This window comes from Necator americanus, chromosome III (assembly GCF_031761385.1).
Source record: "Necator americanus strain Aroian chromosome III, whole genome shotgun sequence".
NCBI classification, from domain to species: Eukaryota; Metazoa; Nematoda; class Chromadorea; order Rhabditida; family Ancylostomatidae; genus Necator; species Necator americanus.
Window position 1 is genome coordinate 29,283,341 of NC_087373.1, and position 19,262 is coordinate 29,302,602.

General features: G+C 40.6%; 2 protein-coding genes across 2 annotated transcripts; both read left to right on the top strand.

The window, feature by feature from the left end:
* Positions 1-15,776: 15,776 nt before the first annotated feature.
* RB195_011322 (uncharacterized protein) lies at positions 15,777-17,414 on the top strand (the record flags this gene model as incomplete). Its single annotated transcript, XM_064192681.1, has 2 exons — positions 15,777-15,958; positions 17,279-17,414. The coding sequence occupies 2 exons, from the start codon at positions 15,777-15,779 to the stop codon at positions 17,412-17,414; spliced, it is 318 nt and encodes a 105-aa protein (XP_064050264.1).
* RB195_011323 (uncharacterized protein) lies at positions 17,193-17,414 on the top strand (the record flags this gene model as incomplete). The annotated part of the gene is made up of 1 exon (XM_064192682.1): positions 17,193-17,414. One exon carries the CDS (start codon positions 17,193-17,195, stop codon positions 17,412-17,414), a length of 222 nt encoding a protein of 73 aa, XP_064050265.1.
* Positions 17,415-19,262: the final 1,848 nt, after the last annotated feature.

The following is a 19,262-nucleotide window of genomic DNA, read 5'->3' on the forward strand; positions in this document are numbered from 1 at the left end:
CGCCAAATGTGTGTAAAACGCTGGAAGACTGGAAAACCCGAATGTGAAAGGATTCGAATCACTCCGAAACTTATAAGAGGAAGAGTATTTCAAAGCACAGCACACAGCAGAATCAAAGTAGATACGCGGCGCTGGACACGAGCCATGGAAATAATGGACATCGTCGCAAATAGGTTAGAAAACAAAGCAATTACCCACGAATAATTCACTACGAATCGGCACATCGAAGACTCGGAACAAGTAAAATCGTTAACAATTTTTTTCTCGGAAACCGCTCGGAGAAGAGAAGAAGATTTTCGCGAAGATGAAACGATAGAACTAACACCTTTGTCACAAATCCATTAATCAATGTGCTCAATCGTGATGCGAAAAGCATGCGAGCGAGGGAAAAACCTCCTGAAGAACGCAAAACCGCCACAAAGCAAGCGACTGAGAAAATACCGTTGACAAGTGACGTGTGGAAACTTTACAAAGATTAAGACGTTCAGCAAATATCTATAGTGAATGAAAAGTGCGAAAATCTGACCGAGTATCGGAATTCGGAAAGAACTATGCCGCAAAATTACATGTGTGCTCCGTATGTTTAGATTATGAACGGAGAGAAATAAACTTCAAAGACGTTAATGAAATATCTATATAGTGCGAAGGGAACAATAACGAACGTTAGAAATCAGGAAATTACGAGGAGTATGAGACATATTCGATCACAAGGAAAGAATGTAGTTTTATGTTGCACCGAAGACGACAACGACGACAAATACAAGAAAATTGATCGATATTGGCAATGATCAAATTGGATCGGTGGTGTGGTCGCGTAGCAATGGAGCGCAAAAACTGTGTGCGGCTTGCGTAAATAGAGCGAAATTAATTGTACGAAAAGTCAGCACATTATATGGCCTATAATATGGAAATATATGGAATAAATAACAAAGTTATAACATATGCTGGAAGAAAAAGGAGTAAGGGACAATCCTGAATTATTTTTTTTCGCAAGTGAAACTTTGAAATTTGGAAAATATCAATATTTTTCGACTGTAGGGCGGAAATTTTCGACGTGGAGTGGGTGGGATTAAGATTCAGGATATCGTATGCAAATATCATAACGAGAACATGAAGTGCACCCAACAATCCAGAAATCAGACGTATCAGAAGGTCAGCGGACTGCTCAGTTTGTCCGACGAAGCAACTCTTTACAGTTTTACTAGTGAGTAAATGCACTGCTCACTTACACATGAGTGCAGAGAGGTGTTGCAACGTAGGACAAATTGATTCTCAATGATTCACCAATTCCCATATTCTCGTCGGGAGTTCTTGCTTAATGTATGCAAATTATGTCACAAACACTAGCGATCACTAGAAAAATCGAAAACTTTCAAAGTAGAAAATATTGAATAGATCTACAATACTGCATGGGAGTATGTAGCTCCTTACAATCCTTTACGAAAAGTATATTCATTCCCACTACAGTGAGGTTAAAATGAATGCTGAAAGAAATCATGGTGTAGAGATGCGATTTCGTGGCGAGACCACACAAACGCACATCCAAAATCCTCTTGTGGGCGTAACACTTCGTGAAATTTTCGTGCACAAACGCGCAACTTGGTTCGTTTTTCACGCACACATATGGTCTCGAATTTCATCTGACATGCATAGTACACATTTGTGCATGCATTAGTTCGTCCAAAGCTCACTCGGTACTAGCAACCAGTGGTTTTTGAGATTCCATGGTACAATTCCGTTAAAATATGGCATAAACGACCGATGATGACAAGGTTTTCAAGCGCTTGCAAGTTACTTCGAATTTATGACTGGCTCCGTCTCCACGGCCGGAGATGGGCGAGGGTCCTACCACGCAGACGTCTACTGCGTGGTAGGACCCTCGCCCATCTCCGGCCGTGGAATGTGTAGGCCCACCGGAAACACCATGAAGTTTGGAGCGGATGTCGCGGATTTTTGACTTGATGGACTATTGTCCTCTGGAAAAACCGCGAATTCGGGCTGCTGCATTCACTGCATTGCTCTCCCTAGCACATATTTCATTTACCTGTCCGCCTTTTCTTTCTTTTCCTGAAAAATTTCAGAGGAAAAGGAAACGATTCACACATCATTTTCTTCAGAAATAAGCAAGACGTCCCCAGGGGAAGGTACTGCATGACCCAAAGAAAATATCGCGGCCTCCGCCCGGCGAACCAATTCGCGTGTCTGTGTACGACGAATCTACCGTAGCTCACTAAACTCGTTCAAGCTCAGCTCGTTCCTTTACAGGAATGTTTCACCTTGTGGTTCGAAACAAAAGAAAAACAACAGACTCAGGCTTAACACCGCTCACTCAGGCTCCATGTAACGCGTAGGTACCGCATCAGGACAAGCAGGTATGGAAAGCCGCAGTAATTCGACGGAAGTAAAATAGATAAATAAATAAATAATAATAGTAATAATAATAACAATAATAATAGTAATAGTAAATGACGGTATAACTTCGAAACCAACCAGCTGGGGTGCCATACCTTCAAATAAACGGGCGGCTAAGAACCAAAACGTTCACCACACAGCAGCACACGGTATCTTGCACCATAAATCATGGATTTCTATCCAGACCCCAGTCGAAAGTATCAGCGTTTATACCGTCATTAAGAATGTCATTTATCCCTATCCATCCGATTACTGTCCTTTGCTTTCCATACCTGCTTGTCCTGATATGGTACCTACGCGTACATAGAGCCTGAATGGGCGGGGATAAGCCTGAGTTTATTCTTTTTTTTTCTGTCCAGATTAGGAAGGATCATCTACTATGGAGTGCATTGAGACGTTCGGTGTAGGGAGTTGAGACAGCTACAGTACTTTCTCCTATGCTTAATTATTATCTTGGGTTCGGGTGTAGCGCAGTAGGTAGGAAGTTCGGCTGTGATTTCACGATCGACGGTTCACAATCGCCCCTATGCCAATGCCAGGGCCTCATTCTTCCGGAATCGATAAATTGGTACCAGACTTGTCTGGAAGAATAAAAACACCAACTTTTTCTTTGGTTTGCGGTTCACCCTCTAATTTGTTGTATAGACTGAACACGGGTTCATAAGCCTCAAACAATTCTGAACTGGAGTCCAACCCAGTGGCTAATCTCCATGGGGATTGATCAACCCCATGCACTTATTCCTCCGTCCTTTATTATTTTTCCGGGTTTGTCACAACATCATAGATACTGGATATTACCGTCCAAACGCACGTACATATATCGAATATTTTTCTAGTTCAACATAGAAAAAACCACCATATGACTAAGGAACGTGGTCTCGACAGAAAGCTAGCAAATCGTCAACATCGTATGAGTTGCGCACGTCACGGGATCCTCCGATCACTGGAAGCGACGTCATACCAACAAATGAGTCGCACATCTCACACGTCAGCAACTGGTTCGATTCTCCTTCTCGGACTCGACCCCCAAGACAAAATTCACATTTCCACATTCAAAATACTCACAATTGCAAGAAATACGTGCTATCAGTTATCGCGTATCTTCATCCCTGCGACTGCACCACGCCACGCGTGCGATGGAAAACGCAGACGCGTCGCGGTCGTCCGGCTGAACCCATCTAGCTTCAACTGCATAAAAGTTGTTTAGCAAGCTTACGCTGGATGTCCCTCTGCTGTTATGCGTTTATGGACAAACGTGTAACTTTCATCTCAAAAAGCGAACAACAGAGTTACAGCATTTTTTTCTGAAGGCCCACTTATCAGTAAAACATTTTTTGATGCGCGAAAAAAAGATGTCCAGAAGATTTTGTTGAGTTAGTTCGTGCTCTATCTTCTTTTAAACGAAAAAAGACACTAGGAGCAGCAGCCACGCGAATTCTCGCATCTAATATGACGTATTCTCGTGGGAAGCACAGCGTCGTCCATATAATCATCCTGAAACAATCATTTGTCGAGCGAGCAAGGGATGTGTAAGCAAGCACATATTATCGGCTCGCGTTCGGACCGAACGAAGCGCTGGTTTACGTGTTCTTTGAAGACGAATTGCTCTGGAAAAAAGGAAGGTAGTTACAGTTGGGTCGGAAAGTTTTGATGTGCGGCGTTCGTGGCACAAGCGGTCACACACACACTTGGAAAGTTTTGATGTACTGCGTGTTCATAGTTCAATGCGTAGGCGGTCACAGACACACATGCACCACTCGCACACCACACACACACACACACATCCGCCGAGGGTTCACTGGCTTTCTTCCGGCCCAAACGAGGTCAAAGAGTTAAGCGAAAACCTCGATTTACATGTATCTGCAGCGGCTCCGCCGCAGGCACCGGCAGAATGTGCACTGACGACCCTAAACCTTGGATGAAAATATGATCCGATTGATTTACCGCAAAAATTCGACAACTCCGCCTTTTCACACTTTGCATTGACTCTAAGCTGCTGTAGGAAGAGCATCTTTCTATTATTTCTCTTGGATGAAATACACTAAAGAACGGAAATTGAGCCTTTCCAGCAAAATCCACACTTTTTTTTTGAAGGAATGAGTTTCGATGTTAAATGGTGATGATGTTAAGTGACCTATCACGGAAACGTCTACTGTAATAGTTCATGAAGTTATGTAGCTTAACGGAACAAGTGGTTGTCGGAAGTAATCCACTAATAAAAAAATTCTTCGATAAGAAACTTTTCCGAAAATATTGGCAAACATTAATAATAATTAATAATTCGCTAATGATTCTTTTTTGATCCTATTGAAACCTTGAAACATAGAATAATATTAGATATAATAAATCAATTAATTAAAATAATAAAATAATAAACAAAACTTTATATCGTTGAATCTCAGTGATTCCTAGAAAAAATCCCATTTTTATCCATTTGTTTCTTGTCAGTACCTCCTAAATATTTTTTTGTAAATATTCACAAATTTTTAAAATTTCATCATTAGCTTCAAGGAAGTCACACCATAATTCGAGTCCCGCCCACTTTACCGGTGCGCGCGCTTTACAAGGAAAAATTCCACGTCCACCAATGAGCGAGGCGTGATATCCTGATATTTCAGAAAGGAATGAAGGCCAAGTTACCGCGTTGAAAAAGATCGTTGAGCAAAATTTTTTCAAGGATCATCCGAGTACGTCCAGATTAAGACTGATTGGATATCCCCTGCTTAAATTTCTGTGAAAAAAGTTAATTGTGATAAGATGGTATCATTCAGGTACTATACCCAGAAATCTCAAAAAAAAAAAAGAACTTTATAGTCTCAAACCAGGGAACCAAAAAAAAGTGTCGCGTTTTGACTGAATACAGTCGGGTCAAAACGACATGAAGCACGGACATTTGCGCAAGCGGCTGCGCTCGAAGCGGAGCGGTGGAGCGTAGCGGTTGGGATCGTGTAAGGATCCTCGCTGCCGCCAACCACCTCTGCAGTTCGCCATGGTCCCACGTCGATTCCAACCGCTGTCTCCACCGCACCGCTTCCGAGCGCGGCCGCATACGCAACGGTCCGTGCTTCATGTCGTTTTGACCCCATCTATATACGTCAATACTCAACGGGGAGGACGAGTTTGTGGCCATACGGTTTCCATTACTTTCACATGTTTATAGGTGAACACATGTCCAAATGTCCTAATCGGTTGCAGAGGGCGTTGGTGCTAACTCGTACACGGAGAGGAATTTGACCTGAATACTTCCATGAAACTCGCACTCCGTGATTAGCGAATTCTATGGGTCGGAGAGTTCCTAATCCCCGGTGCATGCAACCTATGCAACAATTCATAATTGTCCGGATCAACAGCAGACCACATCGGTGTTTTTGACGCGGTCGATGCGCATTTAATGCAATACATGTGCGTATGGCGTTAAGATCAGCTACACCGTGAAAATCGATTTGTACACGGGGAAAAATCTCGCTAATAAAGGTCACATATTCTGGAGCACGCGTTTTCACCGTTTACGCGTTCCCCGTTCCTATAAACGACATACACGGTTTCTATGTCTGAAGGAATGGTTAGGAAACGTAGGTAACTAAGCGATTAGGAATAGCCCTTATGGGACTCTTGGATGATGTACATACTTAGTAACACGAGTGTTACATATGCATTAAATTCCTGGCAAATATATAACTGTTAAGTATCCCCGTTCATTTTATCACTCGCGCGGTTGTAAAGAGTTGCATCGTAGTGTGATTTGAGCCCCTGCATATTGGAAGGATTACGTTGCTTATGCTGCTAGAGCCCCAACCCAACTCTGCTCCCTTTACTTCTCCAAAATGTGGTGTTTTTTTTTTTGTTTTTTTGATGATGTTTTGATTGATGACGAAAATGATTTTCTACATAGAAAAAAAATTCAGGTATTTTGGGTCCTTCACCTTTATTTCTTAAGAAAAAGTGTTTCATCTGTCTTTCATCACATCTGATGAAAAAAACATCCGCTTAAACTTTGGAAATGAGCTATACCAATATGGAGCAATTTTTCTCGGAAAAGGCTGATAACGTAAACTCAGATGGTTCGATCCGAAATATTCACCCTTGGGACGAACTAATTTTGTATAACCCTTCACCTTCAACGACAGCGTGGCTCAACGGTGATCCGCACTCTTTTTTTTTGGTCACGTGAGAAAAGGCGGATCGCTGGAGGGCTGCACACTTTTCAACGGTTGTTTTCTATAATTTCCTGAATTTTTAAAAATTCTTTCTGCACTTAATGGGTTTTTTGATTATACGTTGATGTCTACTTGTTCAAGTTTAGCTCACAAAAGTCGTTTGGCAAATAAATAAACAAACAACAAATACGCAAAAAAGTCCGCTTTCGTCAATGAATTAAAATTTATTTTGAAATGATGAGGTGAAAAGAGTTCTTGCTGTTTAAGGAAGCATGAGGACAGAAAATCGGAGGGATAAAATTGCTATTGTATCATTTTGGGTTAGTATTTTGTTCTGTTATATAACTGTTGTTATTATTATAATATATCACAGCATTAAAAATATTTTTTTATTATTTCTATTACTATTATTATTACCATTATTATTATTTCTACTACTATTATTATTGTTGAGAATTAGCAGTTCTAGGAATTAATGGGAGTCTATAATCAAAGTTCACACAGACTTCGTCAAAACTAGCGAATTTCAGTAAGATAGTCCGACTTTTTGAATTTAAATTTTTAATTTTAAATTTTTACAATTAAATTCAATTCTTCCATTTTTTTGTTCCAGAAGATTCAACTGCGAAACTTTTAAAACTAACTTCACTTTTTTTGAAACTAACTTAACTTTTCTTAAGAAAAACTATTATTACGCTCAAATTTGATTTCATTCAGGACATCAATAAATCCCTTTGCTTAGCAACTAGTAGACGCTGCTTGTTTTCCGAATCTGCTTTGTTTACAAAGCGACAACAAGCTGAGAGCTTTTCACTAGCAATAATTCCATCGCGTGGGTTGTTCCGAGTACTCGTTAGCTGTTGCGTAAGCGTCAGCATCTTCCGAAGTTCCCGTACGCTACGTTACGGCTTTCATTAGCAGAACGGTTGCAAGATGTAGAGGTTCGAAGAGTCTCTTATCAGCGGTTAAGGTACATTCTTTGGATCGACACCGTACGGCATTCGGAAACGTCACCCATCAATATTGCTGCGGTTTATCGTGCATGATCGCGAAGCAAACGAAAAAAAAAAGACGCAAATGCGAGAAAATTCTCTACTGGTGGAGAATTGGAAGAATATTCGAATATTCACGATTTGGAACAATCATTCGATGTCTATATCTAATATGATCAGTGATCTGTAAAGTTGAATCTGGATTTTTTTCCATTCGTATTTACTGCTCTCCAGAAATTAAAAAAAAAGATTTTTTTAACTGGGAACAGGAAATGACAAATTCTATAGTGAATTGTAGCAACGGAATACATTTTTTTCGGATAAAGAGAGGAGTCGAACAAGTGCACGAAAAATTGCTGTTTAAAAGTGACTGCAGAGAAAATTGATAATTTCTACTGGATTGCGTGATAATTTGCCGCTAGCCACATACTTTCCAGAACTTTATAGCAGTAGGATGAAACAGAAAGGCTAAAGTGAATAAAATAGAGTGAATAGTACGGTGTGAGTGAAAGGAAACCAGTGAGATTTATGGACGTTATCGCCAACCAGTTCAAAGACCTTTTGGCAGCGTTGCAAACTTGCGTCATAGGTTGGCGAGAGGTTCAGCAGAAAGAAAAAAAAGAGGAGAAGAGGTGGGTTTCCTATCATTTCTGTTGACATTCCGATACATACCTGCATACATCAAAAGTAGTTCTTGAAGTAATTGTTAGTGTGGTAATAGAGGAGGTATATTATAATATTACCATGCAAAAATAAGTTTCAACAACTCAATTTTAAATTTTAATGAACTGTGGAGGAATTGTGTGATATGAGATACTTCTGAGTCATGAAAAGAATGAAATGAATCACAATTCGAACGCCTCAGATCTCTTATCAAGGGGGAGCACGGGGCAGGCGACACCAGCTGGGGCTGCTGTTGCCAACGATCATGATTCAGTCTTCGCCAAGCCCAACAAAAGAACCAAAGGATATCGTAGAAAATGGAGGCTTAGTACAGCTCGTAGGCAACATTATTCGCTTCAAATCCGAGTTTTCCAGTGGTCCACGGGAAAAAACAAACGAAAGCAGTTAGCTCAGCGCATAGTGAGCGACCATTGACCACCAATAGTAAAAGGCGCGGCTGGACCTACGCCGAAATCTGTTCAAGGACACGAGGTTCCTAGAGAACAGCAGCAGCAGGCAGATTCGAATTGTGGCTATCCGGGTCGTGAACAGAAAGCGGGCCAGATGTTGTCGATACGTACTAGGAGGACGAGTTGTGAGGCGCATGAGGTGATGCATGAGGGTGTGGGTGGGTGGACAGGAGTGAGGGAGTGGACAGGCGACAAGGACAAGGTAAAGCGATGGTGATGGCGCGACGGCGGTGACGGAGTGAGTCAGAGAGGAGAGCCAAACCAGCCGTGGGGCTGGCTGGCTGGTCCGATCCCCCACTCCGCTACACAACCGCACTGTACCTCAAATCAAACGGGCGGCAGCGAGTACTTGGCATTGAAACCAGAATCGGATCAGTGCATCGGTGCGCGCGCAACTATCCTGGAATTCGCGCTTCGGAGGATGGAAACGACTAGAGCGAAGCGAGCACGAATGGGCGGATGGGCGAAAAAAGAAAAAACACAGCGAGCAGACGCCGCTACCACATAACAACGACGCGCGGAGGAATCGGGATAACGACGGTCGAAGCGAGCTGAAAAAACTGAATAAGCACCAGCTGACGGCTGTGGCTTCGCGAGGTTAGCGGACATCATGATCGAGAAGGAAAGGTCCGCATAGGGTTCATGTCAGGAAACGAATGCCACAGTGAACTTTTCTGAGCTGTAATAATTGCAATTCTACACCGATTAATTCGTTATTATTGCTTGTCTAGTCGAACGCTGCTCAGAGTTCTGGATAGTAGCTCTCAATAAAAACACGGGGGTGATAGAAGAACGCTGAACGCGTATAGGTCGTCTGTATTTTGGAAATTTCGTTTTTTACCATATACGGATGAATCCAAACATTTCAAAAAGACCTTTTATGCCACACAGGAACGTTTACTTCACCAGTAGATTTGTCAGACCTACTGACACCTCCCAGAATTCCTAAACAACAATTTATTCGTGTTGTTTCTGTTCACATTTCCTTCAAAGAACTTCTGGTTGAACTCTTTAGTCAGAGGAAATATATATACGGAAACGTTATTAGTGTAGGAAAACAATAAAATTTGAAGATATAAGATGGAGAAAATTCAAGGGATTCTAGCGTAACGATCAGACAGAATCACCGAGTGATCGAAGAAGGAAAATGACGTCAAAGGCAAAAATCAAGTAGTTGTCTGAAGAAGAAACGACTCAAGGAGAGTCAAGTGAGATGGAAATATTTCCATTTTTCGGAGTTTTCAAGTGTTTTTTATCCCTATTTCGGCAAGTCTCTAAATCGTTCGCTAGCCGTTTTAATAGGGAATGCCTCGGTGGCCCCAAGTGGTTCCTCACTACAATTTATGGGATTTCTTTACGGCACTCAAAAAAAAGAGGAAAAAATGGAGAAAGAATTAACTGGGATCGAATTGTCGGCAGAAAATCTCTCTTATCACTGTATCATGCATGAAATCTTCAAGAAATGCGAACAGCGAGAACCTTGGATTGTTCCAGAAACGTCCGAAAAAGTCTAAAGTGAACGCCTGTTTAAAAAATCTGTGTTCGAATAGATCGCATCGCCGAAGAGTCCATTTACGAGTCTTCTAGAATATTCTATTCAGCTATGCTGATCTTTGCTAAGGATTTCCACACACACACACGCACACGAATACCGTACAGAAGAGTGTAGCTCGCGCTCGATTGTTTTCTGTCGTCTTGTAGCGGTCGCACGATAGTCAGGGAGAGAGGCTAGAAATTGGCCGACAGCCAACTGAGGATCGCACTCGTCCGAAAACGGATCCAGTGCCGAAAAGAGTCGCAAAAACACGCGGTGCGAGGCAGTTCCTCCACGCGTCGTTCGGCCTAAATACACCCGCCGACGTTCGTACTTTCCACAGCGCTTTACTAGCCACAGACATGCACACGCACACACACACACACACACACACGTTCATACACTTGTAACCAAAGCGCGACGCCGTATGCTGAAAGATCTCGGCAGGTCAATGTGTCCATGTGTGCGTATGTATGCGATGAGGTTTCGTTCTTGACTAAGTAGAGTAGAGAATAGGAGGAGAAGGAGGAGAATATGACGGGAGACAGTGCGCGAAAGGCGGAGGGTACGGAGGAGGAGGTGTTTGCTGCAGCATGCCACAGAATCCGCCGCCAAAAATCCAAGGAACGATTAAGGACCGCGGGAGAGAAAGAGGCGGCCGCCGCCCGATGCCCGGGCCCCGATGTCGATAGGCGAATTATAAATGAAATTGAGATGTCCGGCCGGCAACCACGAACCGGTGCCTTTATCGAGAAGTAACGGACCTATCGCCTAGATAAACACCCGCTATGCGGTTTTAGGGAAGTAACTCTAGGATTTTTTTCGAGAAACAAAGTTTTGACGGTTTTGATAGGCGTACGCAGTTGACTGATGGAAATCTGTCACTATTTTGATATTCGTTCATATGATTGTTTTCTTGAGCTACGTGAAACTCAAAAGCCACTGTTTTGACATTAAACGCAGGTAAGGATAAGAAAACAAAGAAGCAACAAATTCAAAAAATTCGATTAAAAAAACTGCTGATTCCTTGTGTCTTAATCCAGGCGAAAACTGGGATTCTGTACGGAATTTGCACGTTTCCATCGCTGGACATGCTATAAGTCAATTGGATTGAGGTCAGCTGAAGAAAGTGAAACGAAGCGAGGATTATGGAGCATTTCCTTAATGTTACGGTGATCTTTCTCAACAAATTTTCGGATCAAAAGAAAATCATCCATAAATTTCTATTTCTGTGTAAATAGAAAGAAACAACTTCTTAAATAATGAACGATTGACTGTGATTTTTCCAGGAGTTGAGGAGAATGTCGTGAACATTTGAACGAGATAAAACGTTTTCAATTGAATTAGTGCTTGTATTTCAATTCAAAGATCTACAGCCGATTCGCCTGGTTTTTTAGTATTCCCACAAAAAAAATCAGAAGCGAAACTTTTACGACTGTGAAAGATTGTGGATAGAGGAAAAAATACTACTACGGTTCAAGACAAGATTTTGAAAATTCCTCGGTTTTGTTCTGTAAACCGTCTTGGGATCTACTTAAATCCAGTATTACAGTATCCAATCGGTACTCTCATTACGTAAGGTATATTTAGAAGGATATCTCTTGAAAATGTAGAAAAAGCGTTGTCGATTGCACGCTATGTTCTTCACACGAAAATGCAGTATTTTCTGTGCTAAGCCGAAAATCCACAAGCTATTCTTGGTGAGGGCATGAAAGTGAAATCAAACTCATCATTCACTTCACGTCACTTGACGTAAAGGTTCAGCAATATCCTTTCCGGAAAAGGTCTAAAATACATATGGAGATAACTGCTTTCTTGTGTTGGGATGGGCATAGCACGTGCGCTTTCGCTATGGTAGGAGTGACAGAAATCCCATTCATCCCGCTTTCACCTTGACTACACAAACAGAACGTTTTCCTCCTCTTCCGCATGTTAATGCACGGCAATTCTGCACTCATATACTCGTCCGCCCACGCATCAAACTTCACATCTACCTACCTATGTGTCCTAATTCCGAGACCTTTAACTTTCAGACCTTGAATCTCCTGTAAGATAGGTCGAAATCGTAACAAAACGATGTGCAACCTAAAGATTTGCTGGAAAATTTCTTCAACTTGTTCAAAAAAATCAAAATTCAATTTCTATGTTCTTTTTCTATGCTTTCAATTTCATCTATAAATTTAAAAAATTTTAGGGATTCCAAAGAAAGGATGACGTGGAATTCTTGGAAGTTTTTGGAAAACTCGAAAATTTAGATTTTTGAAGAGTATCAGCATTCCAGCAATCCGCAGCTAATTCGTTGATGTTCAAGGTTCGAAAATTAAAATTATCAAGAGCCGGGGATTGCGGAAAACTTGCAGGAACGAGGTAGTTTTAAAGCGAAACATTCGAGTGTTCCAAAAATTCCACAACTGAAATATCGGGAAGAAATCGAACGTGAAACTTCCGAGTGCACTGATACTGATTTCATATTGTAATTTTACAATTAATAGTTAATTCTGTGATTTCTTGGTATTCTCACTAGGTTTTTTTTTCGGGAAAATTGTTTTACTTCAACTTTTCCGGAGGTGAATCAAAGTTATATCCCAGAACTGTGTTATGTAAATATCTAAGACCTAGAATAGAAAGCTCTGTTATTATAATGTAACAATGGAGCAGTGAATGACAGCTAGACGCTCAGGAAAGTCGTTATCGCAAGGATTAGTGCGTCTAATTGGACTCGATAATTGGCTAATTTTGGATTCGCCGCTAATATTTGTATCGAATCCGAAATCGATTAATTAACTGGTTGAAAATTGATGTAAATCGACGAAGTACTTGAAAAATACGTCGTCATCGTTTTGTATTCGGAGGAAAATCAAGAGCAGAAGCAATTGATTGGCTTACCTTTATTATGTACTTTGAGAGACAAAAGAATGTATATATTATATTTACTCGCATATTTATTCACTTCTTTGCTAGCACTCTTATGATTTCCTTATTTGGAAAAATTTGGAAAAAATCACAATCTTACCGAAAATTGTTGATTTTGAAGAATTTTGTTAATGTCTCAGATTACGAACTCTTTTTAGCTGCTCATTCCTAATAGTAGTAGTAAAAATTGGAAGGAGGTTTAATGAATCAAGACTAAATAAGTAAAAATAAATAAACAGATAGAAATAAAAAACGTATTACTTAAATTTGTATTATAATATAAACAAATAAAAATAAATCAAAACAAAAAAAGAGGTTTTGATAGATAAGCAGCCAGGGTTCTCACATCAATTCTGTCGTAAAAAATCAGCAAAGCACTACAAGAAGTCATTTGGTTCACAATAAACACCCACGCCCTTCTTACCTCATTATCATCATTCAGGGAACTTTCTATAGAAACTCTCTTTGTCGAAATAAAATAGTATTGATTTCAAAAAAAAAATTGATTTCAAAAAAGACACTCTAAAACATTAAGTAGCCTAGTCACATGAAACACTATTATTTTAGAAGAAACATTCGCCCTGGGAGTATTTTCGTTTCCTCTCCTCCCTCCTCCCCTCCCTCTCTCTTCTTCAACCTCAAAAACAACCCGTTATAATTCATTTTGCATCTGATCTTCAGCATAACATCGCTATAAAACTTCTCTTGCAAAGGTTAATTGCTGGTTACCCGAATGTTTCTGCGAAAAGTTTCGCGCGCAACACATTGCCTGTTAGAAATATGATAAAGTCAAAAAATACGGGAGCAGAATAGATCTGATTCCTTCGAATGAGTATCGAAGACAAGCAGGCCTCATACTGTATTAAGTACTGCATTACGACGTCACAGAGAATCCAGCCTCAGACTCATTTTCCAGAAGTGACGACACAAACAATTATGTAAATATAAATATAATACGTAGTAATATAACATCTCTCATATTTAATGAGAGTGTACTCTTACGTAGACACCGACGAAGCATTTCTCCTTAGAATTATGATTAATGTGGAGGAAGAAACATTGTTAGCAGGAGTCATAGAAAAATCACCAACCACCATCAGAATCAAAAAGAATTATAAAAAATTCAGAATATTTTAAATTATACTGGAAATTAGAGTACAAAAAAACCAACGCATGTATATTTATAAATTGTTCAATTATATAATTGTTGGTTTATCATTACTTACTACAGCATATCAGGATCAGAATTATAGCATCATGATAATAGTTCGCGTCCCGAAAAGACTTCTAAAAGAATGTTCTGAAGGAAAAAGTCTTTCTTTTTTCTTAGAAAAAAAAAGAACTAGAATTTTTTCTCGTAAGATGGACTACTTCTGTCCTTTAAAGGAAAAAGGATAAAGTGCACGGCGTTGATCCCTATGGGTCCCTATGGGTTGGCACCTACGCGTTCGACTTCAATGCCTTCTTGTCCATCTGAGGAGGAAATGACAACCTGTTGGTTTTCTCTCATTGGCAAACAAAAGAAAAATTCCAGTTCATGATTTCGTACATAGTTTTCAGATAAGTGCTATCAATAAATTTGAAACCCTGACTTGAACAAAACATCTGGAAAACATTTCGTTCTCTTTTTTTTTCATAAAGTTGGAGAATTTCTGTTAGGTAATTTCTTGACAGGGCCGGTGTAGCGCAGTGGGTGAGAGGTCCTCTGTGGCCGACGATGGTTCGGAACTGTTCTGATGCCAACCAAGACATCCATCCCTCCGGGGTCGACAACTTGGTTTCAGACTTGTCTGGGAGGATAAAAACACTAACTTGATTGTATAGGGCCAGCGCGCACGTCCAAAACCTCAACGATTACTGATTGCAGTAAAACGCGCTGGTGCATTCCAAGATTGTTACGCCAGAAGTTTTATCTTTTTAAAATACTTTTAATTATGTGACAATAATAGATAAGTACGAAACTGCATCGAAAAAAAGTGAACGAGTGCACAAACAACACGTATTGCAAATATGTGCACACAATCCGACGAAGCTCCAAATTGCACCCCAATTAGAGATTGAACTGTGTGGTGCGAAGATGTGTCCGTTCAGAAGTTTGCAGTAGAGCCGTTGGCACATCCTAAACTTAGATATGATCCTAGATGATCAATCAACAGTTCGATTCCGAGAGGGTGTAAACTGACGCCTCGTAGTAGGATACGTTCTTCAGTGGGGATCCTTAACGGGTTCAGTAGACAGATCTTTTCTACACGACGATCACATACTACATCTTTGGGTTGATTTCAGAACTACGAGTATGTGCACACAATCCGACGAAGCTCCAAATTGCACCCCAATTAGAGAAAAAAAATTTATGTCTTGCATGTAAACGCATGCGAGCGTGTAATATTAGGTAAAATAAAAAAATCCTTTTTTTTTTGCTTTACTTCGACGACGAAATCAACATAGTTAGGACTAACCAGTTTAGATGGAAAATGCGCCGTTTTGTTCGGTAACTGTTGCTCATTTTGATGACAAATCCATAATTCCGCAATTGAAGAAGTCGTCGTCCTCATTGGCAAAACAAATCTTGACCACCTCATCATCACAAAGCCTCTTTTGAAGAGACTTTTGTAGCAACAAGAAAATTTTGAAAATGCTTGAGAAGATGGTACACCCTTGGTGCCAGGACCTTGCTGTGGGTGCGGTGGAACCACCGATCCAAGCTCTGAGAGTTTCTGACGAGTCGTTAAAAATGGGTGCGGCCTGGCATTATCCTGATGGAACACAACATCTTTCAACTCTGGCCGCTTCTGGTCGATCGCCTGCTTCAATCTGGTCAGTTACTGACTGTAGAGGCTCGAATTGAGTGCTTCGCTCGATGGCAGGAGCTCACAGTAGCTGATTTCCTACCAATCCCACCAGACACTTGGCAAAACTTTGCTTCTAGTCTGGATTTGGTGATCGTGTGGGCCGATTTACCGCAATTGGACGACGATCTTTTTTTTATTCCAGTAATGTCAGCTTGAAATCACCGTATAATATGACCTGATGTGAAGATTACATCGTCAGATAGGGCTCACTAGAGACGTCTAGCAAAAGCGCTTAGAATTTTTCACTTCATGTATAATATATAATAATATGCGACTCTGGCACACGATTGGGACAGATGGATGGATTGCTTGCGCCTGCTCGACCAGTTCGAAGATCGTGGGGAGACTAGGATGGTCAAGGCCACCCACAAGTAATCATTTGTTTGAGTGGGAACAAAAAAAAACCTAGTGGTTTTGCTTACATATGTATAATTTTCTCTTCAGTCTATTATGTGATCTTCGTCGTTATTCATCTTTTGCCATCTTGCGTATAGTTTCAACCGCCTGCCCATAAAATTTTGTTTCTTTTGATGGAATTATGATTATAGATGTGCTCGCCCATCACGGATATTTCTGAAATTTTTATTCCTCAGCGAATTTTTCATAGATAACCTTCCAGTTTAGCTGCCTTATTTTTTTTCTCGGTTAATCTTGCTTCGTGCGGCTTGGCATTATCGTACTCCAACTCATCGCAGAACTCTTTCGGTTTGAGATCAGTTTCCACCAGTGATTTTGAAGCGTCATCACCAAACTCAAAAGGACGTCCACCTCAGACAAGTGTCACTATCAGACAAGTGAAAATCACATCTGGAAATTTCTCTAGACCAGCGACCAGCACCTAATGACCTTCAATACGTCTCCAAACGTATCACAAATTTTCTTTCCAGCAATCGTCGCATTAACATCCGATCGAAAATGAAACTGCAATGCAATGACGTAAACGTTCTTCAGATCGCTGATTGTTCGCCATTTTACAACGGTGAAATAAAAATGCTTGGATTTAATTGTCACAAAAGTCAAGCCACGAATTGTAATATTGCCATGGAAAGCACGAGAGCACACCCTGAACTGGACTGGAACAAATATTCCACACTAATAATAACTGATTACTTATGAGTACTCGTAATAATACAATATATAATATAGTCATGTGCCACAATGAAGATCTTTACGCAGAAATTGGTGTGGTTTACCGGCGGATGACACGTGGAAAACATCAACATCTTGCACCGCCTTCGAAAGCGGCTAAAGTAAATCGCCTTCGCTTCTTTGGTCATATATTAAGGAGACCGGCAGATCGCCTTGTCCAACGAGTTCTGAAGAGTTCGTCGGGTTCGAGCTGGAAGAAGCCACCTGGCCGAAAACGAAAGTTCTGGACTGAGGCGGTGAAAGAGGACCTGAGGACACTTGGATATGGATAGATACGTGGATAGGCAGTTCAGGCGAGACGTAAGGTTTCGCAGAACATGGAATAGCGACGAATGGATTGATTCTGTGCAACCTCTCGCAGAAGATCGAGAAGGTTGGGCAGAGCTGTGTTCAAGAACGGCACACCTCGGCGAAGATGCGGGTAATCTCGTCAGGCGATGACATCAGCCCGCCGATTAAGTAAGTAAGTAAGTAGTCATGTGTACATATATGAGGAGAATTAAAAAAAAAGGGAGATGAAAGAAAATCCATGAAAGAAATTAGGCGAAGTATAAAGGCAATTTCGACATCAAGTGTACAAATGAAGAATCCGTTTCACCAGAACCAAAGCCATTAACGATTCGTGCCCGTCCTTTAATAATAGAATTCATCACATTGATAAATTCACTTCTCAACGCTCACCACCACCACCGCCACCAACACCAAATAATTTTCAATACGAAGGCGAATAGCTGATGGGGTAGCGGAAACGAGTTTTCCTGCCAGAATTCTATGTATCCTGCTGGATACACGCAGCAGCATGGAGCGGGGATAGATTCGGCATAAACAACATAGTGGTTATTAAGTGGTCAAGATCTATTATGTATCTATAGGAAAGGCTCTACGACGAATGTGACTTCAGAGTGGCGAAAATAATGGATGTTTACACACGATAGCTCCGGATTTCTCTGGGACTTTTCAGAAGCAGAAGTTGAAGAGAAGATGTGAGCTCTGTCTATTCATGATCAAGACTATTTAGCTTTGGAAAAAAAATTGAAATTAATTTGGAAAAAAAATAACATTTGGTAGAAATCCACTTTTTTTCTTTTTTTCATAAGTACGGAAGCAATGATTATAGTGGGTTTAATAGTTTGTCTTGGAATTATAAATGCAGTTATAGAGAAAAAAAAGCTCTGCAGGATTTCCTTCATTTTTCGATGTACTTTTGATGGTCTTAGCTATTAGCTGTTCCATTCTGTTTGGTTACTGAAAGATAATCAATAAAAGCATTTAAAAAAATAGAATATAAAGTGAAAATAAGAAAAAATGCAATAAGATAAATACAAATATAAAATAGAAGAAGCTAACGTAATAATGCACAAAAATATTTTTAAAATACAAAAATGTGAATGAATAACAATGAAAGCTAAATTTGTTGCTGCAGTTGACTTCTCAGATACGGGCTCTATTTAAAGGCATCACCCCACGAATTTGGAGTGGTACGGGTTTCAGGCGGGTAATGCCTATACGGAGTCGTAGATTGTGGAGAAGAGGGTGATTCCGTTCATCTTTTCCTAATCGTCGTTAAAAACGGCCAGGAAGGCGAGGCTTACCTCGTATGGGAATTACCCGCCTCAAACACCTATCGCCTCAAAATTCGTAGGGTGATGCCTTTAAGCGCTGTTGATCTTGCTGCTCCACTCCAGAAATTTCAGCATAGGTATTTCTTTCATCCTCACAAGCGCAAAAGTTCAGAAACACATCGTAAAACATTAAAAAGTGAACAAATGCTAAACTTCACGCGATTATAATGGGTCGATTTCAGTGGATTGCGTGGTAATTGAAGATTTTCCGAACATGGCAAAGTCCTAGGCTAAAGATTGCATGATTTGTAGCGCTCTTACTCTTACAGTAGCGTTTTAAAGCGATTTTCCACTTACAACATGTTTTTTGCCGCCAAAACCCCTTAAAAGCGATTCAGACCACTGGAGCATTGGTCCGTTTATATGCTTGATGTTTAGAAGAAGCAAAGAAGATACATTCTACAAAATTTCACAAGAAGATTGGATGTTTTTCTTGCTGTCCAATGGCAACGAGACATGCTGCGAGTTTTTCTTTCTTTCGTCGTCTACACCTCCAAA